General features: G+C 47.8%; 1 protein-coding gene and 1 long non-coding RNA gene across 2 annotated transcripts in view; both read left to right on the forward strand.

Moving 5' to 3' along the window:
* The window catches only part of LOC135817993 (exocyst complex component 2-like), a 32,984-nt gene extending 16,571 nt beyond the window's left edge, over nucleotides 1-16,413 (forward strand). Inside the window, exons 14-30 of the mRNA XM_065331298.1 lie at nucleotides 791-921; nucleotides 1,615-1,671; nucleotides 1,886-1,969; nucleotides 2,931-3,043; nucleotides 3,390-3,511; nucleotides 5,458-5,528; nucleotides 6,617-6,697; nucleotides 7,219-7,281; nucleotides 7,691-7,767; nucleotides 8,377-8,446; nucleotides 8,966-9,082; nucleotides 9,348-9,489; nucleotides 10,362-10,417; nucleotides 10,641-10,766; nucleotides 11,754-11,815; nucleotides 12,017-12,076; nucleotides 15,766-16,413. Coding sequence (XP_065187370.1) covers nucleotides 791-921; nucleotides 1,615-1,671; nucleotides 1,886-1,969; nucleotides 2,931-3,043; nucleotides 3,390-3,511; nucleotides 5,458-5,528; nucleotides 6,617-6,697; nucleotides 7,219-7,281; nucleotides 7,691-7,767; nucleotides 8,377-8,446; nucleotides 8,966-9,082; nucleotides 9,348-9,489; nucleotides 10,362-10,417; nucleotides 10,641-10,766; nucleotides 11,754-11,815; nucleotides 12,017-12,076; nucleotides 15,766-15,868 — 1,535 coding nt within the window. The 3' untranslated portion in view covers nucleotides 15,869-16,413. The remainder of the gene's footprint in view (nucleotides 1-790; nucleotides 922-1,614; nucleotides 1,672-1,885; nucleotides 1,970-2,930; nucleotides 3,044-3,389; nucleotides 3,512-5,457; nucleotides 5,529-6,616; nucleotides 6,698-7,218; nucleotides 7,282-7,690; nucleotides 7,768-8,376; nucleotides 8,447-8,965; nucleotides 9,083-9,347; nucleotides 9,490-10,361; nucleotides 10,418-10,640; nucleotides 10,767-11,753; nucleotides 11,816-12,016; nucleotides 12,077-15,765) is intronic.
* Nucleotides 16,414-20,734: 4,321 nt separating this feature from the next.
* On the forward strand, nucleotides 20,735-21,343 carry LOC135816666 (uncharacterized). The gene is made up of 2 exons (XR_010553446.1): nucleotides 20,735-20,781; nucleotides 21,012-21,343. It is a non-coding gene; the product is annotated as an uncharacterized LOC135816666 (long non-coding RNA).
* Nucleotides 21,344-21,636: the final 293 nt, after the last annotated feature.

Genomic DNA, 21,636 nt, shown 5'->3' on the forward strand with positions numbered 1-21,636 from the left:
GATGTTGTATGGTGGGCACTGCTTGTTGTAGCTCTGGCTGTAAAGTACCAGTAACATTATTGATTCGTGTGGAAAGGTTTGGCAATGTAATTAGGGTAATTGCATGTAGCTGGGGGACTTGTAGCTGTAGCTGGCGCTGTACAGACTTATTCTAAGTACCAGTGACATTTAAATTTTTTATTGATTGGTGCTGTCAAGTTTTGGCAACATGATCTGTGTGATCGCATGTACGGGTTCCTGAGCAATGCTGCATGCTACAAACAGGTGGGATAGGAGCTGGGGATAGTTTTACAGTGCAACGTTTGTAGCACAGTGGCACATGCCACGTTTTTGGTGTACATCATGCAGCCAGTGTTGTAGAAGGACCTAATGTTTTCCTGTGTGGTGGCATTCTCCAAACTGTCTCTTGGCTCTGCTGCGCTAATGCGTAATGGAGTACGCCTTGGACTTGATACAGTCAAGTGGCCAGTGCAAGTGCAAGGCTGGGCATTTTGTATAGTTACAGGAGTCCAGGACCGACAGTAGTACAGGCTGCACAGTTGTGTTGTGTGTGTGTGGGGGGGGGATGCACACTAAAGCCCATCTCATCAGGAGTGAAGTACTACTGTGTGCATGCATACACTAGGGTAGGATTATTTCTCACTTGAGCATTGTATATTCAGGCGATACAAAAGCTACGTAGGAAAATCGAAAAATTGATGTAGCCCCACACCTCCAATTCTCCACTTTTACAGCCATGGTCATGACATAATAATTATGTTGTTGCGTATATGTATTTGACTGGCTGCAGGTTTTGGCAAGGACGATGCGAAGACCCCGCAGCTGGTTCTGTTCGTGGAGGAGCTGTCGGCGCTGGTCACTGAGAGTCTTCCGGACCTGTGGCGCCTTGCCCAGGCCTACTTTAGCGGCTCTCTGGTTCAGGTAGGTTTGTCACCGGGATACACACATGTGTGCAGTGTGATGCTGTGCTCACTACGTAAAATACTTCCCAGTCCTTCAGGTTTGGAGGGGGGGGGGGGGGGGGGGATGATTGAGCAGTGTAGCTAGCCGGGTTTTGATTTATTTTGTTTTTGTTTTGCAACACAATATTGTGAAGATATTACATGTGATAAATCGTGATACACGTGACAAATATAATACACGTGGTGAATCTATTGTTGACTTCGAAATCGGTCTAGATGGGGAAATATATACAAGTAGACATCTTTCTCAGTCAATAATAGATGCGTATCTGAACAATGGAGAAAGCTCAACCTGTCCATCAGCATTCATTTGATTGATGCCATGTGTTGTATTATTGTGCACCCCGTTTACATGGCTGTGTGTCACACGGCCATGTGTTGTGAATGTACATCTCATTTTGCCATTATTTTCTGTACTGAAAAGCATTTAAAATTGTCGGATGGTAGGATACCGCTGATGCTAAGTACAGTTTCCTGCTGGCCATGGAAGTAACGTTATGTCTTTAATTTTTTTTCCGGTGTGGAACCGCCTCTTGTACGGGCGAAACTCAAAACAATTCGCCTTCTCCATGAAAAAATAAATACTTCAGTATGTACACGTCTTATCAGAGGTACACCGTACTTTGCCTGATCCTCTTACCTTCCTGTTCAGGGTATGGATTCGTCCAAGTTGAGGAACAGGACGCCACAAGGAGAGAAGAAATTTCAGGTAAAGGCTGGATTCTTGTGCTACCTAAAATGGTGAAATATGGAGTTGCAGTCTGCGACGCGTGTTGAATATTTTGTGGCGTGATGAGTGCATATTGTGTAATGCTTGTTGGAACACTGCATGTGCTCCCCGTGGAGCGTCTGCGCGAGCCTACTCAATACTGGTTACTCTTATCTTACTGTATTTGTTTCTGCTGCTTACTGTCGGCCTGCAGTCTATGATCAACGCCATCACAAACCTCTACTCTGACCTGATTCGCGCCTCATTCTTCCCCGGATTTCTTGAGGAGCTCATGGGTGTAAGTACATGTACTGTGCTGGTCTCTGTGCGCTGGCCTGTGATTTGCTGCTGCTGCTGCTGCTGCACTTTTGATTCTAAGATGCACTACAGCTGCTAAGGCAGGCAAGCATCACTCCCTGCAAAGCTGAACCATTCTCTGCAAAACTTGTGAGCAGCACTCTCTGCAGAACTGGCGAGTATCACTCCTTGCAGAACTGGTCAGGTTGCCTTTGGTCAAGTCTCTGCGGCTGTTCGCTACCCCCTGCTATCACCCGATATGGGTTTCAATGCAATCTTTTTTACTGCGATGTGGATAGGTAGAATTCAGTGCTACCCGAGGCATCGGTGCCTGTTGGGAATTCCCTAGTAAAAAAAAAAAAAAATAGCTGGAAAATGGTCGGGGCAGTCCATGCAGCCTAAGGCCAGATTTTTGATATTGCAATCTCAGCACGTATGGATTTAGATAGGGTTGTTTTGGGAGACAGGCTGCCTGACTTCCATGACACACCACTCCCTGGTCTTATCCCCCGGGAAGTCGACCGTCTTTGACGATGGCCCACCCAGCAGCTGTTGCCAACAGCCAAGCTGATGCGATAAACTTTGCCAGTACCATATTTTCCGGTTATAAATCCGCTCGAAACTCGCTCATTTTCTTTCAGAGGTGCAATGGAGACGATCCAATGTGAGCTCCTACTTGGTCCTGTGGTAACTTGGAATGCACTTTTTGCACTATTCCTTGCTGAAAGCAGTAGGCGTTGACTGTCAGTTTGTATGAAGGTCAACATAAGTATAATACATCCCACTAGTACGCTTGTACGTGAAATATAAACCATCATACAAACCTCAACTGCGCCTCGGTTTGTATATCGGTTTATATTTCACGTACAAGCGTACTGTTGGGATGTATTATGTACATGTCATTTGCAAAATCGTTCATTTTCCATTGATGACATTGCATATGTGTGGACTGTGTCTTGCAGGGCAACCGGGGGATGAAGGAGCGGCGTGAAGCCATCGGTGAATACGAGCCGTTCGAGGACTGCCAGCTGGAGCGATCCAGTGCCTGGCTGCCATTCTGCGTACGGCAAATCCGGTAAGCAGACTGCTGCGTACAATGTTGGAAGCATGGGGATGCACGTTTGACTCTCTCATACCTGGACATCTCTGAGCTGTCCATCCAGTGGGGCTGCTGCAATGTAAATTTATGTACGGGAGTGCGATAGAAACTGTATAAGAGAAAATCAAGAGATAAAATGTATAGTTAGTGTCTTGTTCAGTGGTCAGAGTGAATGTGCGGTTTGTCCATGCAAGCAACTTATCTCTGTGTTTTGTGTTGTGTGTGTGTGTGTGTGTGTGCGCGTGCGCGCGCGTGTATGTGTGTGTGTGTGTGTGCGCGCGCGCGCTCGCGTGTGTGTACCATGGTGTTGCGCCGTGGCCAGGTCGACGCTGAACACGCTGCAGGACATGTCGCTGAAGCCGGAGGTGCTGCTGTGCATCGCCGAGACCGGTATTGTGCTGCAGTCGCACTGTGCCAATGTGCTTACTCAGCAGACTGTCCTTGGTGAGTTGTTGCCCACTGTACCCCCCCCCCCCCACACACACACACACCACTGGACCTAGCCTGTGTCAACTATCAGCATGTTCAAGCCAATTCAAGCCAACTTGTACGAGGTGAATAGCAATTTCTGGACATGAAAATAAAATAGAGGCCCACTGGCTGTGTGTTTTACATTTTTCATATCTTTTTGTATCTATTGTATGGCCTAATCCTTCATCTTTCCAAATATGTGACAATTGCTCATGCTGTGATCCCAGACACTTTATAGCGGGATGTTTTCGACAGGCCAATTTTTTGGCCTAAATTTCAGTGTATGGAATTCTGGACATGAGAGTAAAATAGCGTCAATAGGCATCCAATACTGCACCATTTTTGTTATTTTTCTATTGGTGGACTGCAGTTGGCCTCTTCACACTTCCAGCCAACAGGTCCAAGACTATACAGCGTCTGAAGTGCAGTGCACATGGGGAAGCCAACGATTCGTCCATTACTTCTTATTTTACTCAAAATTCAAAATTCTCATGCGACATAGTACCACAAAACTCGTTGAAATGCCTCCGAAGAAAAGGCTATCAACAAGGCACCGACACGAGGAGAAACTACAACAACCCAGCTGTCAACTACAACAAGAAAAAACTTCATCAACCTGACTGACTTGACTCTACACTCGACGAAAAATTATTTTACTCGAAATGTCCAGAAATAGCAATTCACCTCGTACTTGTTCGAGAGGGTGTTCCTGGGGTGGTCCTGGGTCACATGACATGCCTGATGTCACTGGGAACCTGGCACGTCAAAATAGTTTATGTCACTAAGGCCATATCACCTGACATGGCTGATGTTACTGGAACCATATCACCTGACATGGCTGATGTTACTGGAACCATAATTATCACCTGACATGGCTGATGTTACTGGAACCATATCACCTGACATGGCTGATGTTACTGGAACCATATCACCTGACATGGCTGATGTTACTGGAACCATATCACCTGACATGGTTGATATGTCACTGAGACCATGTCACATGACATGGTTGATATGTCACTGGGAACTTGTCACATGACATTATTGATTTTACTGGGGAGCATGTGACATGACCTGGCACTCATCACACAGTCACAGGTGACTTGTTGCTCCTCACTGTGATGTAGGATAGTGGGTTATGTGCTCAAGAGTTTGCTACCGGTGGTAATTCTTTTGAGCATAGCTCCTTTTTTTGAGCACTTTAAAACCCCGCTGTAGCCTTGTCCTCTTTCCAATAAACATCCGACCCACAACACACGAACAGCCTTGGTTACACCACGTAAACCGGTTGTATCCGAATTATTTTCACCCAGGATGGCATCATCAGGCCTGCTCCCCTTTCCACAGATTATACCCGCGACATAATTACTGGTTATTTTCGACTGTGCTTGTATCATGTGTACGGGGCACGGTGCATTTGACTGGGTTTCTCTTGTGAGCCATGCTCACTCATCACATGCCCGTGCTAATTTTGATTCGAGTTCTTGACCCTCTTCGTTGCCTGTTCCTGTTGTAGCTATCGTTTAGATTTTGAGTTGTGCCAGTTTGCACCAAACACATTTCCCTCCTCTTCTGCCGCCTAGCAGGCATCCCTCTCTCTCTCTCTCTCTCTCTCTCTCTCTCTCTCTCTCTCTCTCTCTCTCTCTCTCTCTCTCTCTCTCTCTCTCTCTCTCTCTCTCTCTCTCTCTCTCTCTCTCTCTCTCTCTCTCTCTCTCTCTTTGTCTCTCTGTCTCTCTCTCTCTGTCTCTCTCTCTGTCTCTCTCTCTGTCTCTGTCTCTCTCTCTCTGTCTCTCTCTCTCTCTCTCTCTCTCTCTCTCTCTCTCTCTCTCTCTCTCTCTCTCTCTCTCTCTCTCTCTCTTTCTCCCTGTCTCTCCCTCTCTCTCATATCACTGCCCTACTCTTCTTCTGTCTGCCGTTAGATATTCGTAATCTGCATGTGAGAGAGAATTGGAAGGTGGAAACAGACGAAGGTGGCTGCATCACCAGCCTGGTGAGTCTCTTAGTTTGAAGTCACCTTGGACTGATTGGTGCTTTTAACCCTTTATGTACGGTGTGTACGTGAATGGATCACAAATGATCGATTCATAATCGATCCGTAAGCCTTCGTAGCTCCATCATTTCTTCTTCAAATTCAACAATCGAAGGGTCTATGTGGTATCGGAAACTCCAAGCTTCCCGATGCAACAATCGCCGAAGAGCTACCGGTACGATGTCCGAATCCAGAGATATCGCGAGTCGTATTCTTATCTCGACAAATTCAAAATTTGATTGATCTCTTCGCCATTTTACAGGGAAATCCTTTTCGTGTGCTGATCGCATGGTAATGACGTAGTTGGCTGAAGTTTGAATCGCCTCGAAAAGATTTGAGCGTTCTGCGATAGAGAAGAGTGGAATGGCGTTGATGGGGGAATTTGCTTGCATATAGAGCTTGGAAACGACTTTGCTGTGTTCCCGCGCCTGATTTGTGGCAGCTAGTTGCTGGAGCCTGGTACCCTGGCGTTGCTCTCGCCAGGAGCTTGCCAAAGAGCCCAAGGTTGTGGAAATCAAATGAAGGAGGCCAACGTTATAGCCTGTTGAAGGTGAAAATTGTGCTGAAAATTCTAGTTCTGCTTCGTTCTGTGTTGGAAATCAGTACATAAAGGGTTAACTTTTTTAAAAGTACGGTAAAACCTGCCCTAACCGGACGCCCTTGTTGGAGCGGAAACTGTCCTGATATGACAGGCTTCTGCTTGATCCTGGGAAGCACATTCGACCCACAGCCAGCACATGAACATTTGTCCGGTCAATACAGAATTCTGCTTCGTACAGAGTCCGGCAAACACAGGTTTTACTGTAGATGTGCCTGTTGGCATGTGTTCAAGATGATGGCCCGTGAGCATGCAGGCATGGTCTCGTATAATTGCAGATGTCTTCGGAGTCATGGCAGAAAGCTCTACTTGTGCCTTGTACTGACTGTGTGTGTTTGTGTGTGTGTGTGTGTGTACATATGTGTGTCTGTGAGTGTTTGTGTATGTGTTTGTGTGTGTGTGTGTGTGTGTGTGTGTGTGTGTGCACGCGCCTTTGACCTCGCCTTCACAGCCCATCCTGTTTGAGAACCGTATCATGGACTGGGTTCTATCACTGAAGGAGGTCATACTGGATGACTCTGGACCAGCAGTGGTAAGAACTAAGAAGACACGAGAAATACCCCAAAGTGAAAATTTCTGGCTCCCTTCATAGTTTTGTTGAACATTGTTTCACACATTTATGACTCAACGCAGTAGTGTATTACCATATGTCCGCACCTTTAAAGCCATGGCAGTATATTCGATTTTAAAATCAGCCTCAGTTATAAAGCCATGGCTTCAAACTTCCAGCCCAGCAGAAAGGGTGAACAAGTGGATGTAGATCGAAATATCAGTGTGTACTTTGACTTTTACAGCATGGCGTGGTGGGTGAGTCATTTTGCATCTAAAATATCTTGGAAAGCAGCGATGTTTCGAATATAAGGCCATGGCTTTAAAGGTGCTGACATACAGTAGGTGTACTCTAAGCTGGAGAGCTATACAAAGTCGATCATCTGATGCATGCTTGCTCCCAGACTATGCCCGACACTCGCATAGTGCTAGTCTATTATGTTGCCAGGTCTCTAAGTCTTGCTCATCTCTCATTTGTGTCATTGTTGTTGCTCCACTGTGCAGCACGAAGGGAAGCAAAAGTCGCTGGAGGTGCAGTCGACCCAGCTATTCATCAAGGTCTTGTGTGTAAGTACGCGGCTGATTCATGTGTGTGTGGGGGGGGGGGGGGGGGGGGTGTTCGTTTTTTTTGTTCGTTTTGGTTCAATGGCCAATTGAGTCATCTTTCCAAGATTCCTTTTGAGTCTCTCTCCCCTCTCCCGGGGAGACCCACGTGACCAGTTTTGGCAGTGAGCAAGTACAAGTACAAGTGTGTTTGTGTGTGTATGCACGTGTGTGTATGTGTGCTCACACATGTGCGCGACAGTCTCTTGCTGTTGGCTTGCCTTGCTTCACAGGTTGCGTGAACACCTGTGCATGCCGTTCTCTCGACGTACTTCAGTGTGCCTAGTGTAGCCGCTTGCATTGAACACTTGCGCTGTGCACTGTGTGCCCACGATTAGCAGTTTTACCTCTCTTGCTCATTCCTTCATTCCAGGCGTTTGCTGGTTGCCTGAACAGTCTCACGCTGTCCGAGAACACCATAGTGAGCGATGAAGAAACCGGTGCTCCACGGTAAGCCTGTGTGTATGTGTGTGTGTGCGTGTGTGCGTGTGTGCATGTGCGTGTGTGTGCACGTATGTGTGTGTGTGTGTGTTGTTGTTGTTGTTGTTGTTGTTGCTTTTGCTGTTGAGACCCGAATGGGCAGTCGCTAAGTTTCGTACTTGCCGATTTTGGTCCTCTTCTCGGTTTCCTTGTCTTGGAATGGTCCTGTCCTGTTGGTCATGGTTGTTCCTGGTGTCCTGGCTGTGTTTGCATGCTGCTAGTGTAATTGTATTGCCAGTTCAATCCACAACTGGTATCTCGTCGCCACCACTCTGGCTGTGCTTTCTGCCAGTTCTCTTCTCAATTGAGTGGCGACTCACATGGGGATTGTTGCTGCTGGTGCTCGCGATGCTTATGGTGGTGGCGGTGCTCAGTCATGGCGCTGGTAGTGGTAGTGTTGGCCGTGGTGTTGGTGGTGATGATGGTGCTGCTACCTGTTGGTAATAGTGCAATTTCCGCTGGTCATGCTGACATGGATTGTGACTGCTGTTGATGGTGATGCTGATGCTGATGCTGGTGGTGATGGTGATGTTGTCACTCTTCTCCTTATCCTTGTCATTGGTGTGTGTGTGTACACAGTCAATCCATTGCGTACGCTGCGTCATCGCTGCTGGGTGGCCACGATGTTGTGGAGGATGCACCGACATTGGTAAGTGAAGCTTGTAGATGCATGTAGATGCTTGGGGCATTGGAAGATATTTTAGGGTGGTTCGGTCAGCCATAAGTACAATTTGCACTACTAGTGTGTGTGGGGTTGGGAGCTCTGCTGAAAAAATTGAAATTTACGGTCCGGATCATTGGTTTTATTGATTCACGGGGTACCCGAGGCAAAGAATTGTACAGTCAATAGTCTCAAAACCGTTGTGTTTGATGTCCCTGAGATGATACGTGCTAGCCATCGTTGCACTGTGCTTCTTGTCGGTGCAGGTTTTGGCAAGGGCTTTTTAGTGTTTTCTTCATTTTTTCCCGAGCAATGCGACAGTCCATTGAGGTGTGGGGGGTTTTCAAACCCGATTAGGCTGAATTCTGCTTAAACCTGACTGTATCTCAGCCACAATTTTTTTAATCCTACTGATTTTGGTTTAAATGATGTGGCAACACTACACTGAAAATGCCGCTCGTTTGTGTCCTGGTTGGTCTGCGATTGTGCCCGGCACTGTCTCTACAGACTCAGCAGCTACTGATTGTCATGAGCAACTGCTCCTACTGCTACGATGTGGTCATTGCTCGCCTGGCAAATTTCTTCGAAGGTCATGGCTACCCCGGTGGCAACGAGGCCAAAGTGGTGAGTCACCAGCAACATGATACATGCACGTGCACACACACACACACACACACACACACACACACACACACACACACACACCTCATAGCTTTGCACAACAGCTGATGTTGTGGGAAGTGAAATCTTGCCCAGTGACCAGCTAGCGGTCAGCTGACTGCACAATTAACTCTATCCATTGTTATTTAGCAACGATTGTTTCGTTCATTGTTTAGTGTTGCATGTTGCATTTAGCTTGAACTGCTGTTTGTGTTATTTCTCCTGACAGGCGGCACTAGAAGCGCTGCGTGAGGTCGATGACAAGGCGTTTGATCGGTACATCGAGCTGAGGAGTCAGCCCATCATGGCGCGGCTCGAGGAGGGTATCTTCTCCGGCGGCTACAACTTTGCAGAGTGCGCTAGACCGAAAGGTATGGCCGAGATTGTCCGGTGTTGTTTCCACCCCATTGTTGCACTGCATGCGAAGGCGGGCACTTGCCGTTAAGATGCGAATTTAAAGCTGAGCTTTCCCCTGTTCTGCTAGGTGTGCTGGCTGGGCACCTATTCCAGTGTTCTGCTGGCTTATGCTGGCTAGGCTGGTATGCTGGCTATACTGCTAGCCCAATGTATGAGGCTGCTATGCCAGTGTGCTTGTTAGGCATCTATTCCAGGATGATGGCTAGGCATCTATTCAATTCAGAGATGCGTTCGAGGCAGGATTTCTGTGATAAACTATGCATGTTAGGGAAGTCTAGCCAATCCAAACGACATACGTATTGAATTGTCACGGGCCCGAATTGATGAGCAGACTATAGTACACAATCTGGCGACAATACAATTTTGTTCTTTGTGGACTCAGCTCTGCCTTTCCCCATTGTAGAACAGCAGAAATACTGTAAAAGCAGAAATTTTCGGTGGTGTTTTATTTTCGGTAACTTCGGTGCCGATAATTTTTACCGAAAATAAAACGCACCGAAATTTTCGGTACAACCGATACTGTATACATGTAGTACTAGTACACCTACCTGGAGAACGGGTTTTACCGAAAATTTCCCGCTACCGAACCGCCGATTTTGGCGAATACCGAAAATATTACACCGCCGAAAATTTCTGCTTTTACAGTACATGAAGGTGAGTTGTACAGTGGGTACGTTTAACGTTATGCACATGTGCGCGTGTCACACAGATACTTGGGTGAAGCTTTGTGCTCATATATGACGTTGTGTCCCTCGTGTATTTCAGCGTGTATCTGTGTGTATAAATGTGCATGCTTGCATTTGTGTATGCAACACGACATGTCCAGGTGTTCGACCTTATCTAAAGGACATGCTGCTTGAACTTGTACGCGTGCATCTTGAGGTGAGTTGTTGGTTCACGTCAGCCTCTATGATATAGAGTGTTGGATAGAAATAACAGAGCTCTAGGAAGGGGGGGGGGGGGGGTAGTGCTCCCTACTCTGATCGGGCGCCCACCTATGAAAAAATGGCGTCCCCCTACTCGTCTGTCATTTGTTGTGCTTTTTCTGCACAGAATCACGATGCACTTTCTTTTTTCCTGTTTTTTGGTTGTTGTTTCCGTCCAGGTATTCTCTATCTCCACGTCTCTGGTGCGGCGCGTTCTGACAGCGTTGCTGGACATCATAGCCGAGACACTGTACATTACGCTGAAGGAGAAAGTGCCTGAGTTCAGCACCAACGGAGCTCTGCAGGTACAGTACTGCCTGGAATGGACGATAAGAATGTGAAATACTTGATGACTTAGTAGTACAGTTTGCGATAATTAAATACACAGCGAAGCAGAGCATAGGATGCGTCACAACGAAACCTAGCCTTGCACTGCAAGGCACAGGAGCAGGCAAACAAACAACAGAAGCACTTGAAGCCAAATAATCGGAATGACTAGAGTCAAACTGGTATGAGAGACTCATGCGGTAGCACATCGCTTGGGTGGTCCCTGAAACAATGTGAAATTTACCTTCTTCTGATAACCACCCAGCATTTTATTTTGTTTTTATTGGAGTGCACATGCATGCACCTACGGGAAATTTTGAAACCCAAGCAAAACCAAGACAATAGTGCAGCAGAAGGGCGTTTGGGCGCTGCATACGCTGTCCTGGTCAGGTGCAGTGTAGTCCCCCGACCGAAGGTCTCGTGTCATGACAAAATCACGGACTATTGTGAAATCAAGCTCACAGGGTATCCGCCCCGAGAGCGCACTGTGTGGCTCTCCAGTTGACGATGCCAGGCGTATGGCCAGACGTTTCAGGACATTCTGTGTTGCATTCTTATTGTTGTTATGGGCCATCCGGCATTATCGATAATTTTCACGAACAAAAAGGCTTAGTGGTCAACCCCCCCCCCCCCCTGAACGAAAACTATTATGGACTTTCAACTAGAGTGGATTGGTGTTTCCGCTATCAATATCATTCGAAACAAAACTGTCCTCGACCCACCCACCCACCCACAAACGAATCCTCTTCGTCCCCCCCCCCCCCTGAACGAAAACTATTATGGACTTTCAACTAGAGTGGATTGGTGTTTCCGCTATCAATATCATTCGAAACAAAACTGTCCTCGACCCACCCACCCACCCACGAACGAATCCTCTTCGTTTTGTATGAAAGATCAATAATTATAATTATGGACGTCCGACTATTGTTGTGGATTGCGGTGTGTTGTATGCATTCTGTTGGCAGGCTAAGCTGGAAATCCTTGCTCTGGAGCAGAGTCTCTCAGCCTACAAGAGTGAGGAGTCAATGTGAGTGGGCAGTGCTGCTGATCTGTTCCCTACTGAAGTTTTGCACTGTTGCCAGTGGCATTAGCACAGGAAGAGAATTCTGCTGTTGTAGCTTGGGCTCTGAAGATACTTTATTTCAAGTGCGGGTGTGAAATTGGCATCTGCTCCTGTCTTATTCGTGTCTTTCTTGTGCTGTTGGTATTCGCTACCGCCTGTTGACAGTACCCACCTGAAGATGTCCAAGGACCTGCTCAGCCATGCGGATATCAGTGCAGATGACCAGTAAGTACATGGCTGTACCGTAAAGTATCGTTGATCCGCCCCCTCTCTAATTGCCCCCCCCCTGTCGATTTTCTGCCTGTGAAGCGACTTCGGCGTATACAACGAAATACGATGTTGAAGTGACGCATGCACTGCTGTACACAATACTTGCCAGTGCAGGATTAAAATGTGCACAATCCAGCTCATCGAGTCTGAAATTCCACGTTGTTGTACATCGTACTGCACTTGACAGCCTGGATCTAATTCCCGCCCCCTGCCGAAAACCCAGCTGCATGGCTCACCACGACCATACAAACTTCGAAAAGCGTCGACCACCATTTTGAAAACATGGCGATGCCGCCAAGGCCAGCGTTTGTGCAGTCATAGCGGCTACGCACCCAAGTTCATGCTGATCGATGTACAGCGATGTACAGTCGAGGGGATGGGATGGGGTGGGGGCAGGGAGTCGTAAAATACTTTATTTTACGACTCCCTGGGTGGGGTAGACATCATGCTACTGTCCCAGGTCAGCCATTTTGAAAACCGATGTCAAGAAGCCGTAAATCTCACACACCACGAGCAATATTTCTGTACACGCAGCAACATTGTAGATCTACATAATTGTAAACTTCAAATTTGCCGTTATGTGATGACATGTGAGCGAATCAACTGCAATTTATGCGAGTCCAACAATTTCTCCCCGCTCAAAGCATCCTTTACATAGGCAGCGGTACTATGTCCACTTGTCACTGTGCGCTGTTCTTCATTCTAGCTGCTCGCTGACAACAGGTGCTTCCACGTCTGGCGGAGTGTGACTGTCTGTCCGCTCCGAAAGTTCAACTGGAATAACAGTGACTTCATCACTCCCACTGTTTCCTGTTGGAGCTGCAGCAGGAGTTGCGCCGCCACAGGAACGCTTTACAAAAAATCCAGGCTCTGCTGGCTAGAGCTTGGCCTTTTGGGATGTCGCTGAGACATCGAAGAAAAGTCTTCGAGTCAACCAAAACACGATTCGAACGAGGATGATCGCCTGAGCCCTCGGCATTCGAATCGTGTTTTGGTTGACTCGATCGAAGACTTTTCTTCGATGTTTGTACGTAACGTCGAAGACGCGTCGAGCGCGTCCCAGCAGGGATCACACTGTACAACAGTACGGTGTACACAGTCAGGTCACCGTGTTTCTGTAGCCGTGCATGCTCACTGTACTCTGTAGACTGTACTACTAGTCTGGACTGTAGTGTGGACAATCAACACCAGCTCGAGCACCGTACCGTGCAACCGCTTTTGGACGATCGTTTCAGGCCGCGCGCGCCCCGAGCCTAGCTAGCCCCGGCGCCCTGCCTTTTATTTTTCGAAACCAAGGTCGAAACTTTTGAGGGGGGCGCCCCGCCCCCCCCCCCCCCCCCCCCCTAAACCCGCCACTGGACCAAGATATGTCCGTGCGGTACTGGTGAACTGAAGTCCAAGACTTTGCCGCGCCTAGCTAACCAATGTTGTCAGTCGAACTCAGCGTTTCCTGATCGCGACTCGGCGCACTCTTTTCTGTTTGACCTCGCAGCTTTCCCCCTGCGAGTGTGGAGTTTCCTGGCCACACATGAATTCCTTAGTCATAACCATGATGGCAAATGACTGGTATGATCCCGGACTGGCCTGAGTCCTTAGCTTGAGTCAACACGAAGGAACTCTTCACTTGGAACGCTTGCTGTCTCCTCGGCCCTTTCTTGTTGCACTTGCAGATATGCGCACGGCCGCCAGGTTTTGTTGGTGCGCGCGGGAACGCACGGCCGACCTTGATGTCTTCAAAAACATACTTCAGCGGTTCTACTTGGCCGATTCTCACCGTCGATAGCTCATTTTCATGGTCTTGGAATTCTCTATCGGTTTACCGTCCCCGATTTCTATATTTTGTCTTCATTCCCTTGTTCGCACGTCTTCGAGTTTGAGTGATTTCACCATCCGATCTCAGGCAAATGAATGCCAAATCGAAAAATTGGAGACGGTAACCCTCCAAAGACACACCTTCTGAACACGAATCCACAATGGCCTAATGTCTAAAACCAACGAATACAGCCAAGTTCAGCTCGGAAAACACCCCACAATTGCGAGAAACAGCCCATTTTGCCGTGCGCTGATCGGTCAAATCCGAATGACCGTTATTGACGCTTTGTACGGTCGTGGTGAGCCCTGAGCTGGGAAGCGACGGACATAGCGTGGGGGGGGGGGGGGTGAACTGTATTTTACGGTACATGTATGCCGCATTACTGTCTCGAATAACACCACGTCTCGCAATTCACCGGAAAAAGTCAGTGTGGTTTATACTATGATGAGCAACTGAATGGTGATATAGCTTACAGGGTGGGATGGCTGCATTTCATGACAAACAAGCTGGGTGCGGCTTGTACTCCAGTGTGGCTTTTACTCCTGCGTGACGTATACTCCAGTGTGGCTTACCCTCCAGTGTGGCTTGTACTCCAGTGTGGCTTATACTCCAGTGTGGCTTTTACTCCAGTGTGGCTTACCCTCCAGCGTGGCTTATACTCCAGTGTGGCTTACCCTCCAGTGTGGCTTGTACTCCAGTGTGGCTTATACTCCAGTGTGGCTTTTACTCCAGTGTGGCTTACCCTCCAGTGTGGCTTGTACTCCAGTGTGGCTTATACTCCAGTGTGGCTTATACTCCAGTGTGGCTTATACTCCAGTGTGGCTTATACTCCAGTGTGGCTTATACTCCAGTGTGGCTTACCCTCCAGTGTGGCTTGTACTCCAGTGTGGCTTGTACTCCAGTGTGGCTTATACTCCAGTGTGGCTTTTACTCCAGTGTGGCTTACCCTCCAGTGTGGCTTGTACTCCAGTGTGGCTTATACTCCAGTGTGGCTTATACTCCTGTGTGGCTTACCCTCCAGTGTGGCTTATACTCCTGTGTGGCTTACCCTCCAGTGTGGCTTTTACTCCAGTGTGGCTTTTACTCCAGAGTGGCTTATACTCCAGTATGGCTTTTACTTAGGAAAACGTGGTACTGTAAGACATATATATATATAACGAGGAAGCAAATCTAACGTTTTAACGGATGACATTTCTTCGTTATAATAAGATCCGTTGAGGCTGTACTGCTTCATATATGCTGTGTGTGGATATGGCAGAATACTGCAAGATTGTTAACATATCTTCTCGTTAACCTATGAATTTTGGACAATCGTTAAATTTGCGACTCGTTATAATAACATGTCTTACAGTACTCATTCAACCCCTGGTCTCCTCACATCTCCCACACGGTCATTCGCTGTGATGGGAAATTAGTAACAGTCGGGCACTAAGCAATGGCTGACAGGACTAGGCAGCTGAAACTGTTGTGACATTGCATGCACAAAGTAGGACGAGCTGTGCATGTACCTGGACCCCTTCCCACCAGGCACCGTGCATGTGAGCAGAATACGTAGGGGTTTGACGTTTCGTACGAGTGTTGGGAAATTTCTTTTTCGCATCATTTTTTGCCATACAACACTGGTGCTGGTTTGATTTTATGTCAAGTGTCCCTGGTGCATTTCTGGTATGGATTCACTCCCAATGCGTGTTGTTACCCTAGGCCTTTGACCGCTCATTTTTGCTCGCTGCACACCACCCCAACTCACCCCTTTGTTCCTGGTTTGTGTATGCGTGTATGTGTGCCTGCGTGTGCGCGTATGTGTGTTTGCATGTGTACGTTCCGCCCACAGAGTTGTGCTACTTGACTTAGTCATGGAGTTCCGCCAAGCCAATCTCCTACAGCTGCTCTGCTTCGTGCCGACGAGAAGAACTTCAGCGAAAGGCCGCCGATAGCACAGTCCGATTGACCTAGTTTTATGCTCAACACCCCCCCCCCCCCACCCCGTACATATTATCTAGCCTCTTATTTTTTGGATATTTCTTGTTTACTTTAACCCGCTTCCTATGCTTTAACCTTCCCCATGCTTTACTGCTCGCCGCACGGGGATGCGTTCAGACCGATGCTACCCGCACAATTGCCGACCCGAAGGTGGCCGCGCTGTCTCGGACTGCTTCAACTCGCCCAGCCACTCTCTCTCTCCTGTGTACATACTGCCACCGCCCTGTGAATAGCCAGCCTTCTTCCCCTCCCCGGACGCACTGTGCTCTATATCGTACACTGTGCTGGTACCGTAGCGTCTTCTCTCGCGTTGCGCTTCACCGTTTGCCCGCTCTTGTTTTGCGCTATGCTTCGCAGAGATGTTCAAATTTATCACGATCTATCACTGTAGTTATTTTCTTCTTCTTTTTTTTCTTCTTCTGCGCAGTTACACTGCACACACACACTGGCCTGTACAGAGACTTGACAAGACAATGCAGTGCTTGCTGCACCCACAGGATAGTTGCGTTTCTCTCACTTTGCTGTAGGGGTACGACTTGGTTGGACCCAGTCACTACTTTGACCATGTTTACTGTTTTAGTAGTTCAACTCGGATGGTGAGCCAATTAAATTATTGTGAAAAAGGAGGAGGACAAAATGTTACGAGTTATGACTATTATAAACTGTCCACCTGTTTTGTGCCATTTTGTCGCACTCGCTGACTGTATACGTTGGTGGACAGTTAGTCATAACTCGTAATATTTTGTCCTTCTCCTTTTTCACAATGTTTTAGTACTCGTAGTACTATGCTGGATTGTGTCCCCGGGCTTGGCTGCAAGCTAAGGGTGCGTTCTTAAATCCTCTCGGAAAAGTTGGAGACTCTCCGAAAAGTTCGAGAGCTGTTCTTATATCCTCTCCGAATTTTAGGAGGCTCTCCAAAGCTCTCCAAGCTTCAGAGGTGGTTGAAACTTGGAGATTCCCGCGGTTTGGGATCAGCGCATGCGAACTAGGCTAAACGCCACGTGTTGATCATGAGTGTACGCATTTCCCTTTTCGCATACGCACAGCGCATACTATATTCGTGGCACTCAAGATCGCGGCCCCTTTGGCGCTTCATTTTGCTTGACATCTGCAAAATATCTCCGAATTCTTCGAGACCCGTTCTTGAAGAATCCCAGTTTCTTCGACTTCTCTTTTCTTCTTCTCCTAGAAGCTAGAGAATTTAAGAACGCACCCTAAGAATCTTCTACTACAATAGGGTTTCGAGGGGTTACGTCAAACGACGCTGACGACAACGAGTTACGTAGCTAGCAGCGGAGTTTTGGGCTCAAATAATCATAGCGTCCCCCCACGGCCACCGGTCCGTGCTACTACTGACGTCAGTAGGGACTGTTCTTGAAGTAAGAGTATTAGCAAGAGTACATAATATGTACTCTTGGTATTAGTCAAGGCCCACCGACATTAGGAGGTCCTCAATCATGTCAATCTGGTCAATAGACAGGTTCAGCATAACGTAATTACGTTAGTAAAAAACGTAGTCGATCTACGGAAAGTCTTACGTAAACTGCATGCGCATCTGGGTTCCGCCACACGGAGTTTTCAAATCACGTAGCTGCCCTTGGCAACTCCGAACACGGCAGTGTACGACCAGATCGACCTGGGGAGAGAGTCATCAATTTTTTTTTTGTCACACGGAAAACTGAGCCTCTTGTACGGGCAAAAAAACACATTTTGTGAAGAATCAACACATATTATAAAAACGAATCATCATATACAGTATTTACAGAGTCTGTCACTCAGTAGGATCACTGCACTGTGCAGGTTCACTGGATGCGTGCCTCCGCCGCCACTAGCACAGCAGGGGACTCAGGCATGGCAGGAGCAAACATGCTCCTTGAGCCACGCAGGCACATAGCACCACAACGCACCAGGGCAAACCCAAGGCGGCAGCGCAGCAAGGAGATAACCTGCCCGTATGGCTCCTTACTCTTCTCAGCCAGGAGAGAGGCGATCCGCGTGAAAAGAGCATTGGCATGCTTGCCATAGCCACCAGAGGCAGAGAGCACAACGGGCACGAAGGAGGCATGCTCAACTTCACGTACTCGCTCCTCGTACTTCCGGCGCTTTTCCTGTTCATGGCGTCTGTAGCTAGCAGCGAGGGAGGTGGCACGATTCGAAGACGCAAAAGGGTTGAACACCCGTACATCAATAAAGATGCGCTCGAATCGGCCACCCCACACACCACTAGCCGCAACGTCCAGCCGAGCTTGCTCCTCCGTGACAGCTGTGCGATGGCGGAAGGCCTCTCCGGTGACGGGCTGGAGGTGGGGTTCCACTGTCACGTTGTGAGCGACCTGCCTCAGAGCTCTGGCGGTGATGTCCCTCACCTCGTTGTGTCGCAGCGTCGGGAAGCCACCAAACGGGCACGACAGGGCGTGACTCACATTCAGCGGCTTACTGCACACGCAGAGGCTTGGGAGCCGAGGAGGTGTCCAGCCGTACCGGAGGCACAGGCCATCCCGGAAATCTCCCTTGCTGAGTGTGAAACCATGGCGGCTGAGGGGGCGGCAGGTCAGCCAGCTGGATGCACCCTTTTCTGAGGCCAGGTCGAGAACAGGGGCCAGCTCCCGGTGATCCGAGCGAAGAGCGTCAGCCATAGACTTGAACGCGCTCCGCTTCTCGGCCCGAACCGTCGCCTTGACCGTCCGAAGCTGAGTCAGAGAGTCGCCAAGAGACGACTCCTGCTCCAGCAGGCGAGACACGAGGCTAGCCGTGATCCTTCGGGATGAGGTGTACTGTTCAGCCACTGAACAAGGGTCTGCCATACCCAGTCCCCCAAGCCGGCAAGGCAGAGAGAGTAGGGAGCGAACAGTTGTCCCAGGTGGAGCCTGACCCGTGATGGCCGGGATGAGCCGACCGCTGATTGCGTGTTCCAGCGGTTCAAGCAAGGATGGCGGGATGGAGGAGGTCCGGCAGAGGAAGGACCACTTGTTTTGCAGGCCCTGTGTGAAGGCGGAGTAGGCGGCCTGTGGCTGCGATGCAGCGATGGTCGTGAGCTGCGCAACTTCCTCACACCAGGTGGCGACCTTGGACTGGACAAATTGTTCTATAAACTCATCCGTGCCCAAAGGTGCACCAAGGTGGCGGCAACCATCACACGTGACCTGCACACCGGTCCCCTCGAACATCTCGATAGCAGCTGCGTACCTGGAGGGCTTGACCAGGAGGAGTGACTTCTGGGCATTGCAGTGGTAGCCATACCCAGGACCTTGGCTGACGAGATTGTCCCACCATTGGCGAACAGGCGTTAGCTTGCCACCGGCTGCAGCATCGTCCGCATACCAGCCCTGTTTCGCACCAGGCACTGCAACTTTCTTGATGAGCGGGAGGACTCCAAGCGCATATACGGGCATGGTCATCAATTTGTACCCCAATCCACTTACGGACCAGCTACGTTATCAGAGCCCTATCTAGGGTCTACTCTACGTAGACAACTTTCCGTAAGTGGAGTGCAAACTCGCGAATTCACGGGTTTTTCCCGCCCGTAAAGTTGCTCAACTTTACGTAGTGCGGAACGTCTCCATGGTCTCTACTAGCAAGTAATTACACGTACATGTAGATCTACATTGTAGTTGAAACAAGAGGGGTTATGAACTCTTGGTCGAAATGATAATATTGAGGATGAAAGCGAGCACATACAGTACTACTTCTAGTAGTAGTAGTAGTAGTAGTAGTAGTAGTAGTAGTAGTAGTAGTAGTAGTAGTAGTAGTAGTAGTAGTAGTAGTAGTAGTAGTAGTAGTAGTAGTAGTAGTAGTAGTAGTAGTAGTAGTAGTAGTAGTAGTAGTAGTAGTAGTAGTAGTAGTAGTAGTAGTAGTAGTAGTAGTAGTAGTAGTAGTAGTAGTAGTAGTAGTAGTAGTAGTAGTAGTAGTAGTAGTAGTAGTAGTAGTAGTAGTAGTAGTAGTAGTAGTAGTAGTAGTAGTAGTAGTAGTAGTAGTAGTAGTAGTAGTAGTAGTAGTAGTAGTAGTAGTAGTAGTAGTAGTAGTAGTAGTAGTAGTAGTAGTAGTAGTAGTAGTAGTAGTAGTAGTAGTAGTAGTAGTAGTAGTAGTAGTAGTAGTAGTAGTAGTAGTAGTAGTAGTAGTAGTAGTAGTAGTAGTAGTAGTAGTAGTAGTAGTAGTAGTAGTAGTAGTAGTAGTAGTAGTAGTAGTAGTAGTAGTAGTAGTAGTAGTAGTAGTAGTAGTAGTAGTAGTAGTAGTAGTAGTAGTAGTAGTAGTAGTAGTAGTAGTAGTAGTAGTAGTAGTAGTAGTAGTAGTAGTAGTAGTAGTAGTAGTAGTAGTAGTAGTAGTAGTAGTAGTAGTAGTAGTAGTAGTAGTAGTAGTAGTAGTAGTAGTAGTAGTAGTAGTAGTAGTAGTAGTAGTAGTAGTAGTAGTAGTAGTAGTAGTAGTAGTAGTAGTAGTAGTAGTAGTAGTAGTAGTAGTAGTAGTAGTAGTAGTAGTAGTAGTAGTAGTAGTAGTAGTAGTAGTAGTAGTAGTAGTAGTAGTAGTAGTAGTAGTAGTAGTAGTAGTAGTAGTAGTAGTAGTAGTAGTAGTAGTAGTAGTAGTAGTAGTAGTAGTAGTACATCATTGTTCTAGCGGAGCATAGTGCGGATTGGATAGTTACTACTACTGACGTCAGTAGGGACTGTTCGTACTACAATTTTGTAGTAGATGGCAAGTAATAGTTAGTTCTTTTCGACTACTAGTATGGCATACTGTATACAGCCGCTGTCAAGCTTTGAAATGGGATCATAAAATTATTGTTAGCTGCTTTGTAGTGCGCTCCTCCGGTGGAAACGTCTTTTTAAAACTGTCGTATCGATCCTTCACACTAAAATATCGTGTGTGATCTGTGGTAAGTAAATAGTAAGCAACAGCAGTGTTATTCTAATGACTGTGTCCTAAGCTCAATGTTCTTTGCTTGCAATATCGTATACTTCTTCCCACTATCACCATTCAGCATTCGTCGCAGCTTCTGCCGCGAGTAGAGATTTTTGTCGTGAAAGACAACGAATCACGCTAGCGGCCATTTTGATTTTTTGCCTGTACGTGTACGTGTAATGCCATCGTTTTCTTTGTGTTCAGCGCTCGCTCCATGATCCAGCTCTAGATTCTCAACACAACGACAACAATGGCTGCCCCTGTGCGATTCTGCTGGAGGTACACTGCGCTGCTCTCTGTATCGGTGAGCACGGCGTTCGCTTCGGCATTCGTGGGATCTCCGCCAGGCTACGAGCGCTCGTCGCGCGAGAGCGAAACGGGCCGCAGTTTGAACGAAACGGCCAGTAGCTCATCAGAGACTTTGAACTGCCGAGACCGAGTTGGTGAACAGCCAACCTATCAACCGACGTACAAAGATATGCTGTTCGCCCTTCTGATCAACAGATAAGGAATGGAACTGGAGAGGCGACCTTCAATCTGCATGCCGTTGCCCAGTATGCTATACAATCCTGTATTATAATTGTGACCATGATTGGTTTGTGAAGTTTTTGAAGTAACAGTTAGTTGATTGTTCTAACGAGGTCTATTTTAAAGTTCGTGTGATTGTTTATATTCATCAAATAGCAGTGTAAATAACTAGTTACATGCAGTCAGTAGTATTGTGGAGCTGTAGGACTGCAAGGACTGCCACAGTGAGTTCGTGAGTGGAGGAAGCTGCGCCGTTAGTGATGCGGCAATGCCAGAACACTTGCAGAACAGGATGTCATGG

Source organism: Sycon ciliatum, chromosome 5 (assembly GCF_964019385.1).
Source record: "Sycon ciliatum chromosome 5, ocSycCili1.1, whole genome shotgun sequence".
NCBI classification, from domain to species: domain Eukaryota; kingdom Metazoa; phylum Porifera; class Calcarea; order Leucosolenida; family Sycettidae; genus Sycon; species Sycon ciliatum.